At 39.5% G+C, this 14,680-nt stretch overlaps 1 protein-coding gene across 1 annotated transcript; it reads right to left on the bottom strand.

Annotated features, from left to right (window-relative positions):
- Positions 1-933: 933 nt before the first annotated feature.
- Positions 934-6,527, bottom strand: LOC127689555 (tripartite motif-containing protein 43C-like). The gene is made up of 6 exons (XM_052189250.1): positions 6,113-6,527; positions 5,418-5,506; positions 4,464-4,697; positions 3,793-3,815; positions 3,096-3,187; positions 934-1,427 (listed from the first exon to the last, which is right to left on the bottom strand). The coding sequence occupies exons 1-6, from the start codon at positions 6,525-6,527 to the stop codon at positions 934-936; spliced, it is 1,347 nt and encodes a 448-aa protein (XP_052045210.1).
- Positions 6,528-14,680: the final 8,153 nt, after the last annotated feature.

Here is a 14,680-nt window from a genome sequence, read left to right as displayed (position 1 = left end):
TAAGTTAGAATCACATAGATACATAATATTTCAATAGTCCTGGAATCCCACTTTGTATACTGAGCACACTTAAAAGTTCTAATTCTAAGCCATGTGGTGGTGGCACAGCCTGTAATCCCAGCACTCTGGGTGGGCAGGTGGATATTTAAGTTCAAGGCCAACCTGGTCTACATAGTGAACTCTAGGAATGCCACGGCTATACAGAGAAAACCTGTCTGGAAAAAAAACCAACTCCAAAAACCAAAAAAAAAAAAAAAAAAAAAAAAAAAAAAAAAAAAAAAGTAAAAGTTCAAATTCTACCGTAGATTCTAGATGCTAATTAGCAATTCTTACAAATATGTAAAAACAAATGAAAAGCACTAAACATTGTGAAAATAACTGTTCTGGGAGGAACATATGGATCACAAATACAAAGCAAACAGTCACCCATCTTTTGCATTTATTATCATTGTTAATATTTGTCTTAGTTAGGGTTTTACTGCTGTCAACAGACCCCATAAACAAGGCAAGTCTTAAAAAGGACAATATTTAAATGGGGCTGGCTTACAGGTTCAGAGGTTTAATCCATTATCATCAAAGTGGGAGCATGGCAACACCTAGGCAGGCCTGGTGCAGGCAGAACTGTGGATTATTTTGTTGTTGTTGTTGGTTTATCAAGACAGAGTTTTTCTGTGTAGCCCTGGCTGTCCTGGGAGAGCTGAGGATTCTACATCTTCATCTGAAGGCTGCTAGTGGAAGACTGGCTTCCAGTCAGCTAGGATGAGGGTCTTAAAGCCCATAACCACAGTGACACACATATTCCAACATGGCCACACCTTCTAATAATGCCACTCCCTGGGCCAAACATATACAAACCATCACAATATTTAATCACAATAAAGAGAACACATTACCATAGAAAAGCACTAGCATACTGGATATAGCTTCCTATGATCATGTGTAGGCAGTACAGTAGTAAGGCCTGACAGTGCAATGGAAAGTTCCAGGGCAGTAGCTGTATATGAGGGAACTCTGGGTTACATCCAGGAAACTCACACATCCACCCTCACAATCAAGGAACACTCCAACCCGGCCAGTTGGTTTCTCTATGTGGTGATGAAATGTTGGGCAGGTGGTGAGGAGGCTGTAATGATCAGTGTCCTTCAAACACACAAGAAGAAATGCTCCTTCAGATCCAATCTCAAAGTTTCTCTTCTTTAACCAGACATTGTCACAGACTCCTACAGCCCATTCCTTATAGTTCTTCAAATCCAGCTCCCAGTAATGTTTTCCAGTGGTAAAGCTCTCTGCTCCCCAGGAAGCACGATAGGATCCAGGCACAGCCAGAACTGGACGTTCACTTCTAGGACTAGAGGTGAATCTTCTGACATCAAAAACTAAGCTTGGGTGGCAGTTGTATATGACTAAATTTTGAAAGAAAATTTTCACTGTAGGAAGAGACAGAATTTTAGTTAAACCAGGCAGTGGTGGCACATTCCTTTATTCCTAGCACTTGGGAGGCAGAAGCAGTGGATTTCTCAGTTCGAGGCCAGCCTGGTCCACACAATGAGTTCCAGGACAGCCAGGACCACACAGAGAGAAACCCTGTCTCAAAAAACCCCAGAAAGACAAACAAACAAACAAAAAACAAAACCAACATCAAAAAAGAAAGAAATTTTAGTTAAAACAAATATTTACATTTGTCAGATGAGAGAGAGAAGCCCCTAGAGATTTCCTTGGTTTTAAAAATAGAGAGTCTAACACTGAAAGGGTAGCTATAGCCCAGGTAAATCAAAGTCAAGAAGGTCCCCAAAGAAACAGAATGAGCACACAATGAAAACTGCTTTGAAAATCTGGAGAAGCTGCAGAGGTGGAAGCCACAGCACAGAACAGCACAGTTCTTTCAGGGGCTTTAGTTACACCAGGCAAACAAGCTGTAGGCAATGCAATGAGGACCCCTGAAGGCTGTGTACCTGAGTCTCCATGAAAAGTTATTGCTACCTCCTAGGTCATGATTGCTTTCATCTTTTTTTTTCATCCCACTATGCAGGTTTGTAAGATAAAGCTAAGTATGCAGTAGAAGTTGTTCCCTAGTAGCAATTGTCTGCATTTAATTAAACCCTGGTTGCTCGGATATTCTTTCCCTGTGATGTTACAATCCATATTTCGTTCTCCAAGTGTGATTCAGACTACCCCATGTCTTATCAACTTGTTTTATTTTTATTGCCTGTGATATATGACTTTGTCTGTTTGGGTTTTGTGTGTGTGTGTGTGCACGTGTGATCATTTCTGTAGATTCTTTGAGATAGGATTTCCTGATATATACACTTGATTGGCATGGAACTCACTATATCAATCTATCTGGCCTCAAACTCTTGGGAAATCCTCCTGATGCCATGTTTTTAATACTGGGATTACAAGTTGTTGCCAGTATAACTTGTGAATTTTTAATCAATGGTGTATAATACACTTTAAAAATTCAACTGATAGCTGAGCATGGTTTCACATGTCTTTAATTAAAGCATTCCGGAGCCAGAGGAAGGTGGATCTCTGTGAGTCTCAGCCCAGCCTGGTTTACAGAGCTAGTCCCAGAATGACCAGGGATACAAAGACAAATAATGTCTCTAAAATAAAAAAAAATCAATTGCTAAATATTTAATAGAAAACATACAAATATTTTAATGGCTTTATATATATTAAACTGTCTTGAATTAATCATTCTGTGTGTCTCAAGGAACAAATGATACTATATTTTCAGCCTGAATCATGTACATCATTAAATTGGTATTCATTAATCTTTGTTTGTGAAAAAACCATCTGCCTAAATATGATTACAATGTGGCTTAACTAGACATATATTTTTAGAGAATTGAAATATTTATTGGAGCTGGATAGTGGTGGCACACACCTGTAATCCCAGCACTCTGGCAGGCAGAGGCAGGCGGATTTCTGAGTTCGACGCCAGCCTGGTCTACAGAGTGAGTTCCAGGACAGCCAAGGCTATACAGAGAAACCCCGTCTCCAAAAAAAAAAAACAACAACAAAATATTCATTGTACAAAGGTCATCTTACTATTGAAGTGCACCTCTGGTCATTATATCAGTGCTGACACTCACCTTGGAAGTACTTGAACCTTGCAGTCAGCCCAGTATTGGGATGGGCACTGAGTTTTGGTTTCATTCCCTGTGTCAGCTGTACTAACTCACTCCTGCAAGGAGAAGACATTGATAGGCATGTGCTACAGATATCACCTCAGGGATGAGGGGGAAATCTTTACTGGGAGCTAAGTATTAAAACCCTTGTCACATAACCTGACAACTGAAGCTCAATCTCAGGAACCCGTGGTGTAAGGAGAGGACAGACTCCTGAGAGTGGTCCTGTGTCCTGCACACATGTGCACCCACACAGAACATTTTCTTATATTAAAGAAACTCCATGATCAGGAGACAGGGTGGCTTCCTCTTAGATGCTCTCTCTCAAGCCCTTCCTGTTACCACCCTCTTTCCCATGCTTCCAGCCCCTTTCTTCTACTACCAGGAAAGTACAGCCCATGGGCCTCAATGATTAGGGTTTGAAAACAACAAATTTTAGCTCAAGCCCATTACATACACTGCTTCACTCATAGGGAGAAAGAAAAGACACTGTCTGGCAATGCCAAACAGGCATCATATCCATGAACACAATCCCAAACCCATCATCCATAAACAACTAAGTATTTTCTATATAAAATGTATCTGTACATTGCTAAGAGAGCATTTTCAGCTTTGTACCATAATTCAGGGTATCCTGACTTACAGTGAGGATTAAACTCACCTACTCAACAAGTCATCCAAATCCTGCAAACAAACAAGAGAAGCTTAGATATCTGAAGGAACACCCTACTATGTGGTTCTATATATACAAAAAGATTTTTTTTAGAGATTTATTTATTCTATTTATGTATATGAATACACTCTTGCTCCCTTCAGAGCCACCAGATGAGGGCATCAGATCCCATTACAGATGGTTGTGAGCCACCATGTGGCTGCTGGGAGTTGCACTCAGGAGTGCTGGAAGAACAGTCAGGGCTCTTAACCACTGAGCCATCTCTACAGTCCATAAAGTTTTATATATAAAGGTAATTTCCAGTCATCACTACACTGATTCATCCTGCAAATGTATTTTCATGTCCCAGGGTAAGGCCAATGACATGGAATGATTTCTTAATGAAATCAGGCTGTGAGAATATTTGAGAAGCATATGGGTAGGAGTTATACACTCCTTTGTAACATACAGCTGTCTGCAAAGAGGACTTTCTTTGATCTTGTTCACAAAGCATATGAAACTTTCTTTAAGGGTACTTCAAAACTGAGGCCTAAGCCCTACATGGTGCCTCATATCTTTAACTCTAGAAATTTGGGTTTAGGTCTCAGGAATCCAGATGTAACAGTCATAGGTGTGGGCCTCAGATAATAAAGCTGTTTCAAGCCCTCTTCCATGCTTACCTGCAGCAGCACCACCTCATATGGCTTCTGGGACATCGCCTTCAGCTCCTGATACAATTCTATTAGTTGACTCCTATTGTGGACCATCATGGCTTCACTTTTCTTGAACTCCTCTAAAATAGTGTTGCTTTGATTTTTCATACACGCCATATATTGATTCTCTTCTTCTTCGAGGGGTGGATGCAGTTTGCTATACTCTGTCCTGATCATTTCCTCCCGTAGGGTCACAAAGTCCTGAATGAAAAGGGACACCCTAGATCACATCTGGAGAGTATTTTATCCTCTCCACTGAGTTCTTCTATGTTTAAATTACCTACAGGATCCCATCATGGTGCTGCACACACTGATTTACTGTCCCACTTTTCAGAAAATGTAAATCATTTGATTTTATACATTTCTTCATTATTATTAGAGGAAGCAAACAAATCCATCCTTTTTTCTCTTACCATTTTCATCTATTAATTGAGATTCTGAGATATCTGGGAAACAAATTTTTGATAGTTACAATATTCACTCAAAAATGCAACAGAGGCAAAAGTAGACAGATTTGTGAGTTTGAGGGCAGCCTAGTTTACAGAGTAAGTTCCAGGACTGCCAGGGATAAACAGAAAAACCCTGTCTCAAAAACCAAAAAAGAAAAAAATTCAACGTTGTACACGCATTGTAACCGAAATTCCAAGTGGAGTCATAGAGTCTAATATACTCTGCTAAACACTCAGAAAATCGCATATTAATATCAAAATTTTCCCTTTTTAAAAAAGATTTAATATCAAACTTCTCTGCCACAAGGCAAGGCCTTTCTGTGTTCAAAATTGGATTTTGCCTTTAAGAATTTAAGGTTAACATAAAAGAATTTCCTAGCATCACTTCGCATGTATGATCCTCAAATTATGAATGACCAACTTTGAAAGATATTTGCATCTGGTTGACTTTACACATCACTCTGATACCCACCAACCACTGAAAGATTGCTCTCCTCTCTGCATTTAGAGTCTCCTGCTGTTCTTGGATCTTCTTCAATAAAGATGCCATTTTCTTTTCAAGTTTCACATGTAATAAATAAATAAAAGTAAATAAGCATATAAGTAAATAAATATCATCCTTACATATATAATGAGAATAATGAGTTACCTGATGACAAACTCTAGCACTGAACAAAATTACTTTAGAGAGGGTAGAAGAAGAATCACATTGCTGTTTCTGTTTTATTTTAATAACTATGGAACTTTAGATTTCAGACTATAGAATTACAGAACACAACCACCCTGTGCTCAAGTAAAGTGATGGACTGTAATTGATGATTGTCTGGATAATTAGCATCTGACTGGTTCCCCAGATGCTTCTAACCACCTCATTCCAATGTACTTTTGGATTTTAGTCTCATGTCAGTTTTTAAATCAGTTTATAAAGATGTAAATTTATGATGATTATACTTTTCAATGACATGAACATAATGAATCATGAAACTAGAAATGCTATTTTATTTCTGCACCTGTCATGGAATGTTTATATTTTATAGTCTTTCCTCATTCTTTGTTTAAAAACTGGCAAGATTTAGAGCACAGTGGATTCCTCAGAATCAGGACAAGTCTCTCCATATGGTCTGCTAAGCCTCTCTCTCTCAAGCTCTCATTTTTTTCCTGAAATATCACTTACCATTTGTGTACAAACATGCAGTCCAATGATGCAGTGTCTCTGACCTCTGTGATTCTGGGAGATAGAACACAATAGACAGAGGAGGAACCTGCTCTCACCAGAGAATGGTGTCTTTCTCTCCTTGTGGATCATGCATTTTTGATCCTGAGAATGCAAATACTTCATGAGCCTGTTTTTTCTCACAGCAGATACCAGGTAACAAATAGTGATGTTATTTCTGAATGTCCCATTGGAGGGTTGCCCACATATAGGGCAGAGGTCAGGGATTCCAACATCTTCTGAAGAAAGGATGAGACAGGCCTTGCAGAAGGTATGGCCACACCTTAAGGAGACTGGAACCATAAAGATGCCCTGGCAAATGAAGCAGGTGATTGTTTCCTGGAGGGTTTGCAAAATGTCTGACTCCATTTTTCTGAGGGGGGAAAAGTAGAATTATTATTATTGGACCAGAGAGGAGCAAGAGACTAGACAAAATGTGATTCAAATTGTGGTAAAATTCTGATTATGGCAACAAATACAGACTTATTTTGTTTGCCCAAGAACTTTTCCCTACATATTGCCTGATGTGACACCATTCTAGATCTACCATCTACATTTGTCCTGAAGACTTCAGCCCACATTGGTAGTTTTCAAAGGCCAGAGTCATTCATCTCCATTGTTATAGAGAAAAAACCACATGGAGGAGTGATCCAAGTCCATCTGTTCCACAGGCCAGCCTTTCACTGCAGGCATGTGAGTAAACAGCTCCTTCGTTTGTTGTCTATCCAAGAAAATACACACTACTTCATGCCTTCTCTACTAAATATTTTTGTTTGGTATCTGACATTTACTTTCTTATTATTCAGATTCCACTGCCCCAACCCTTGAATCTTCACAGGAAATATCACTCACTTCTCTTCATTCTGCTACAAAATGCCTAAAAGAATTAGTATGCTGTCTTCTACTTCAAGGATATCATGGTGAGGAAGAAATGGTTGAAGGAGCTCAAGGCAGTTGCTCTCCTGACTTCCAAAATCAGGAAGCAAAGAGCAAAGGAAAGCTTGCTCCTCTCCTCCCCCTTCCCCCTTTTTCTTCATTGGAGCCCTCAACCCATGGGCTGGAGGAATGATCTCACCAACATTTAGTGTGGTTCTTCCCAACTGAATGAATCTAATCCAATAGATTTTCACAAATATATCAGGTCATTTCTTTCTTTCTTTCCCTGCCCCCCAAGACAGGGTTTCTCTGTGTAGCCTTGGCTGTCCTGGAACTCACTCTGTAGACCAGTCTGGCCTTAAACTCAGAAATCTGCCTGCCTCTGCCTCTCAAGTCCTGGGATTACAGGCGTGTGCCACCAAGCCCTGCTTATCAGCTCATTTCTAAAGCAATCCTGATCCCCTCAAGTTGAACACAAGGGGAATTCATTTTTTTAAGATTTATTTATTTTTTTATATGTTAGTGTACTGTCACTGTCTTCAGACACACCAAAAGAGGGCATTGGATCCCCATTAGAGATGGTTGTGGTTGCTGGGAATTGAACTTAGGACTTCTGGAAGACATTTGTTTACTTCCCCAAAACACAACTGCTGCCTAGAGTTTGTGGGAAGAAGTCTTAAGGTATAAATGAAGCACTCATGTCTATGGGAGACTTGGTTATCTAACCAACAGGTATGCATTTCCCATCTCTTTTAACATTTACACGTAGAAATAATCTCAGCCCAGCAGTGGTGGTGCATGCCTTAAATCCCTGGAAGCACTTTCCAGGCAAAGGAAGGCAGATTTCTGAATTCAAGGTCAGCCTGGTATACAGATTCAGTTCCAGGACAGCCAAGGATATACAGAGAAACCCTGTCTCGAGAAACCCAAAAAGAAAAAAAGAATAGAAAAGAAAGAAAAGAGAGAAGAAAACAAAAGAAAAGGAAAGAAGGAAGGAAGGAAGGAAGGAAAGAAAGAAAGAAAGAAAGAAAGAAAGAAAGAAAGAAAGAAAGAAAGAAAGAAAGAAAGAAAGAAAGAAAGAAAGAAGAAAGAAAGAAAGAAAGAAAGAAAGAAAGAAAGAAAGAAAGAAAGAAAGAATGAAAGAAAGGAAAAAATCTCAGTTTGATGCAAGCTTTTCAAAATAATTAAGCTTCTACAGCTGGACACAGATGGAATCAAATGGCTTTAACTGGTGGTTCTTGTTTTACAAATTCCAATACTAATATTGTCAACAATTAGAGTAGCAAAAACATTGGGACTTTAATGCTGCCTTCCTTAATTTAGGTAATGGTCATGTTTTCCTTTCGTTTTTTGTTGTTGTTGTTTTTTGTTTTTTGTACATAAGACATTTCACTACAAAACAAGAACACAGAGATAGCCCAGATCAAACACAAAAAAAAAAAAAAATCAGATTTTAACCAGAATGTACTCTTATGAATAAGAGTGGTTAGTTTTCCATACTTTAACTACATGTAACCTTCCAATCTAACATTCCCAACTCTAGCAGGAATAGCCAATTCCATCATGATGGTAAACTTAAGTACCCATTTATATTGTGAGATTTTCCCTCCTATAATTTACAAGAGAAGAAATATTAAAATTCTTTTGCTGAAAATTGAATTTTTGCTTCTATACTTTTCTATATATATTTAAATTCCTATGTCTTTAAACCATTCAGAGCTTTTGTTAAACACAGAATGCTCTTGAAATATTTTAGAGGCAGTTGTGGAGGCACACGCCTGTAATTACAGCACTTGGGAGGCAGAGGCGGGTGGATTCCTGAGTTTGAGGCCTACCTGGATTACAGAGTGAGTTCCAGGACAGACAGGACTACACAGACAAACCCTGTTTCGAAAAACAAAACAAAACAAAACAAAATAAAAAAAGGAAAAGAAACATTTTAGAATTTAGACAACACAAAAAATTGAAAAGTATAATGAAACTATCTCTCAATACAAAATTGAAAGGTATCATGAAACTATCTCTCAATACATCAGATCAATTAAAATGTGCATAATGATAAATTTAAAATTATCTATAACCTGAATCCACATTATATCCCAAGAAAGAAATCCAAATGCAAATTGAGTCAAGTTTTGCTAAGTGACAAAATATAACTTCTAAGCAAACACCTGTTTGTATTTAGCTAAAAATAGGGACTATGAAGGAATTTTCTCTTGTAAATTGTGCACTTACCCAAGCAATTATCCCTGAGCTCAACAATGCTTGGTAGCAAGACAATACTAGCTCAGTTCTGAGATCAAATCCTCAGAGCACAGGGGTCTAGCAGTGTCTAGACATGAAGGTTGAAAACACACTGTATCTGATCTGAAGTAGAATGAACCTGGTGGGCCTTGGACTGTGTTTAGAGTCTCTAAGGACCACGCCCAATTCCTCCCATGGTGGCTTTTACTAGTGCTTCCAATGGGTGAGCTTCTCTAAGTGGGATTATCTAAATGGATGGAAGGTTGAACTAACACATTGGCCAATCTCTACAAGCAAGTCTCTCCCAAGAAATTTCCTGAGTTACTGTTTAGCTGGGTGTGGTAGCTCACACCTTTACCCAGAGTCCAAGGAATCAGAATGCTGAATCAGGAAGATTTTTAGTTCAAGGCCTGCCTAAAATATGCAGTGAGAAATTTTCTAAGAAAAAATAGTAATTTTACAACACTGTTTTACTGTAACTACATATTGTGCTATGCGTTCCTACTTTGCTTTTCATAGCTTTACAGGTGGTGGTGGTGCCATTAATCTCTGATTCTAGCAAATATCAACATGAATATATTTTCAGTTCTTTGGGGATGTGTTACAATTTCTTTTGCCCATATTAATCTCAGCTGCTACTTCTTCTAAGTCTACCCCATTTACTAAAGAGGGGGGAAAATGCACGAATCTCCCTCTATTTACTTTTGACTGTGTATAGTGTCATTAGACTTCAAAGATACCTAGCTCCCCATCTGTTGAGTTCACATTAACCAGACACTTGCGTGTTAATGTTGTAGATGTGAAATAATTAGGAACCTTCCACATCTCAGTCACGTTTTTGCTTGCTTTACACATGGAAGGTTTATTTTTTAATATGTTCTTAGTTAAAATAAAATGCCATAATTTTCCCTCTCCCTTCCTTTCTTACAGGTCCTTCATAGAAGTGGCTACCAGATCTTTGGTTAGGATTTTAGGTAGATTCTCAAAGCTCGAAGTATCAGGGTTTGGGTAGTTTTTTTCCTCCTCAAATGATTCAGTCAAGAGGGGAAAAAATCCTCACAAGAAAAATTCCAGCCACTTGAGTTATTCTTAATTCCAGGTGTAGTCAATTTACTTCCAAGAACAGTCATCACCAGGGCTGACCACTTTGTATTGGGTGATCAGTTAGAAAGCTTATCCCTGATACAAGCTGATTCTTTGTCTAGGTGTCAGAGCTAAGGTCTTCACCTCAGCAGCCAAAGAGCAGAGAAGCAGAATGCCTGCCCTTACTCACTGTGCCTAATCTATTGGATGGATGCTCACAGGATGGCTCTTCCCTCTTGTTCTCTGAAAGGCCCTCATAGACATACCCAAGGGAATACCTTGTTGATTACCAAGGCACTTCTTTTTTATCATTGAAAATAAATTTTTCAGCTGGGCGGTGGTGGCCTATACCTGTAATCCCAGCACTCTGGGAGGCAGAGGCAAGCAGATTTCTGAGTTCTAGGCCAGCCTGGTCTACAGAGTGAGTTCCAGGACAGCCAGGACTATACAGAGAAACCCTGTAAAAAAACAAACAAACAAACAATTTTTTTTTTTCATGAAGTGGGGCTTCCCAGTCACAGCTGCCTATTATTGGGTTAGATGCACTGCAGACAACAAATTCCTTTATTTTTATTTTTTTTATTCGATATATTTTTTATTTACATTTCAAATGATTTCCCCTTTTCTTGCCCCCCACTCCCTGAAAGTCCCATGAGCCCCCCTTTCTCCCCCTGTCCTCCCACCCACCCCTTCCCACTTCCCCGTTCTGGTTTTACCCTATACTTCTTCACTGAGTCTTTCTAGAACAAGGGGCCACTCCTCCTTTCTTCTTGTACCTCATTTGATGTGTGGATTATGTTTGGGGTATTCCAGTTTTCTAGGTTAATATCCACTTATTAGTGAGTACATACCATGAGTCACCTTTTGAGTCTGGGTTACCTCATTTAGTATGATGTTTTCTAGCTCCATCCATTTGCCTAAGAATTTCATGAATTCATTGTTTCTAATGGCTGAATAGTACTCCATTGTGTAGATATACCACATTTTTTGCATCCACTCTTCTGTTGAGGGATACCTGGGTTCTTTCCAGCATCTGGCAATTATAAATATGGCTGTTATGAACATAGTAGAGCATGTATCCTTATTACATGGTGGGGAATCCTCTGTGTATATGGCCAGGAGTGGTATAGCAGGATCTTCTGGAAGTGAGGTGCCCAGTTTTTGGAGGAACCGCCAGACTGATTTCCAGAGTGGTTGTACCAATTTGCAACCCCACCAGCAGTGGAGGAGTGTTCCTCTTTCTCCACACCCTCGCCAACACCTGCTGTCTCCTGAATTTTTAATCTTAGCCATTCTGACTGGTGTAAGGTGAAATCTCAGGGTTGTTTTGATTTGCATTTCCCTAATGGCTAATGAAGTTGAGCATTTTTTAAGATGCTTCTCCGCCATCCGAAGTTCTTCAGGTGAGAATTCCCTGTTTAACTCTGTACCCCATTTTTTTAATAGGGTTGTTTGGTTTTCTGGAGTCTAACTTCTTAAGTTCTTTATATATATTGGATATTAGCCCTCTATCTGATGTAGGATTGGTGAAGATCTTTTCCCAATTTGTTGGTTGCCGATTTGTCCTTTTGATGGTGTCCTTTGCCGTACAGAAACTTTGTAATTTTATGAGGTCCCATTTGTCAATTCTTGCTCTTAGAGCATACGCTATTGGTGTTCTGTTCAGAAATTTTCTCCCTGTCCCGATGTCCTCAAGGGTCTTCCCCAGTTTCTTTTCTATTAGCTTCAGAGTGCCTGGCTTTATGTGGAGGTCCTTGATCCATTTGGATTTGAGCTTAGTACAAGGCGATAAAGATGGATCAATTCCCATTCTTCTGCATGCTGACCTCCAGTTGAACCAGCACCATTTGTTGAAAAGGCTATCTTTTTTCCATTGGATGTTTTCAGCCCCTTTGTCGAGGATCAAGTGGCCATAGGTGTGTGGGTTCATTTCTGGATCTTCAATCCTGTTCCATTTAATATATAGAGACATTCCATAATTTCTCTAACTCTCGAGAATCCTGACTGATACAGAAGTTGGTACTGGGGACTAGGGTATTACTGTGATAGGCTTTTTCATGTTTTTGGAGGAACAATCATTTGGTGACTTTGGATGTGGAAAACAGTGAAGTGCTTTAAGTTCGGTTTAGTGAAACATTCTAGTAGGAATATGAAGACATTGGTGCTGAGGGTGATTTGAACTGTGGGAGAAAGATCTCAGTATGAATGGTAGAGGCTACTCATGTGATGTTTAGTGAAAAAAAATGTGCCTACCTTTTGCCCTAGGGCTTTTCTGTTGCTTTGTTTTGCTTTTGTTTTTTGAGTTTTTTTTTTTTTTTTTTTTTTTTTTTTTTTTTTTTTTTTTTTTTTTTTTGCCCTAGTTTTAAGAGTTTGCCTGAGGGTAGGTTGAAGAGACTCAGATTAATTGCATTGACAAAGGAATGCTCACAGGGCAGTGGTGCCACAGGCCTTTAATCCCAGCACTTGGGAGGGCGAGGCAGGAGGATTTGTGTGTTCTCAGCCAGCCTGGTCTATAGAGTAAGTACCAAGTACAGCCAGGACTATACAGAGAAATCCTGTATAAACAAACAATCCCCCCAGGGGCATCTGGGTTCTTTCCAGCTTCTGGCTATTATAAATAAGGCTGCTATGAAAATAATGGAGCATGTGTCTTTATTGCATGCCAGGGAATCCTTTCGGTAAATGCCCTGGAGAGGTATAGCAGGGTCCTCCAGAAGTGTCATGTCCAGTTTTCTGAGGAACCGCCAGACTGATTTCCAAAGTGGTTGTAACATCTTACAGCCCCACCAGCAGTGGAGGAGTGTTCCTCTTTCTCCACATCCTCGCCAACACCTGCTGTCTCCTGAGTTTTTGACCTTAGCCATTCTGACTGGTGTAAGGTGAAATCTCAGGGTTGTTTTTATTTGCATTTCCCTAATGACTAATGATGTTGAGCACTTCTTAAGGTGCCTCTCAGCCATCCGAATTTCTTCAGGTGAAAATTCTTTGTTTAGATCTGTACCCCATTTTTTAATAGGGTTATTTGGTCCCTGGGGTCTAACTTCTTGAGTTCTTTGTATATATTGGATTTTAGCCCTCTGTCAGATGTAGGGTTGGTGAATATCCTTTCCCAATTTGATGGTTGCCATTTTGTCCTTTTAACAGTGTCCTTTGCCTTACAGAAACTTTGTAATTTTATGAGGTCCTATTTGTCAATTCTTGATCTTAGAGCATAAGTTATTGGTGATCTGTTCAGGAACTTTTCCCCTGTGCCCATGTCCTCAAGGGTCTTCCCCAGTTTCATTTCTATTAGTTTCAGTGTCTTTGGGTTTACGTGGAGGTCCTTGATCCACTTGGAGTGAAGTTTAGTACATGGAGATAAGAATGGATCAATTCGCATTCTTCTGCATGCCGACCTCCAATTGAACCCCCACCATTTGTTGAAAAGGCTATTTTTTTCCAGTGGATGTTTTTGGCTCCTTTGTTGAAGATCAAGTGACCATAGGTGTGTGGATTCATTTTTGGATCTTCAATTCTATTCCATTGGTCCACTTGTCTGTCACTGTGCCAATACCATGCAGTTTTTTACACTATTGCTCTGCAGTATTGCTTGAAGTCAGGGATACTGATTCCCCCAGAATTTCTTTTGTTGGTGAGAATAGTTTTAGCTATCCTGGGTTTTTTGTTATTCCAGATGAATTTGAGAATTGCTTTGTCTAACTCTGTGAAGAACTGAGTTGGGATTTTGATGGGGATTGCATTGAATCTGTAGATCGTTTTTGGCAAGATGGCCATTTTAACTATATTAATTCTGCTGATCCATGAGCATGGAAGATTTTTCAATTTTCTGAGGTCTTCTTCGATTTCCTTCTTTAGAGACCTGAAGTTATTGTCATATAGACCTTTCACTTGTTTGGTTAGAGTCATACCATGATACTTGACTATATCTGGAATGAAATACAGTCTAGAATTGGAAGGCTCACCTATGATCCTAATTTGGAGGCTCAGAGATATAAGTTTCTCACCTGGACCTCGGTATGGAGATCTTGAAGCATAGTTGCTAAAACAAGGAGATCTCTGAGTTCGAGGTCATTTGGGATTAAAGGCATGGAGTACACACCTTTAATCTGGGCCACACCCTCTGATGGAGAACTACAGCCTTTAATCTGGGCCACACCCACTGGACTATACACTGCCTGGAGATATATAAGGACTTTGGAAGAAGGAAGATTTACTCACTCTTCCTTGCCTGCTTGTCTCATGGGACTGAGAAACTGCTAGATCCTTGAAATTCATCCACAGTTGCTGCTGACAATTGTGGGGGAGTTGGACTATAGACT

This window comes from Apodemus sylvaticus, chromosome 7 (assembly GCF_947179515.1).
Source record: "Apodemus sylvaticus chromosome 7, mApoSyl1.1, whole genome shotgun sequence".
NCBI lineage: Eukaryota > Metazoa > Chordata > Mammalia > Rodentia > Muridae > Apodemus > Apodemus sylvaticus.
This window is presented reverse-complemented; position numbering and strand designations above follow the sequence as displayed.

Excerpts from the sequence above, each read along its gene's own strand:
- LOC127689555 (XM_052189250.1), bottom strand. The coding sequence starts at position 6,527 with ATGGAGTCAGACATTTTGCAAACCCTCCAGGAAACAATCACCTGCTTC. Across the intron at positions 3,816-4,463 it reads ATGAGGTGGTGCTGCTGCAG|GATTTGGATGACTTGTTGAG; the intron begins GTAAGCATGGAA and ends GTTTGTTTGCAG. Across the intron at positions 3,188-3,792 it reads TTGGATGACTTGTTGAGTAG|GAGTGAGTTAGTACAGCTGA; the intron begins GTGAGTTTAATC and ends TTCTCCTTGCAG.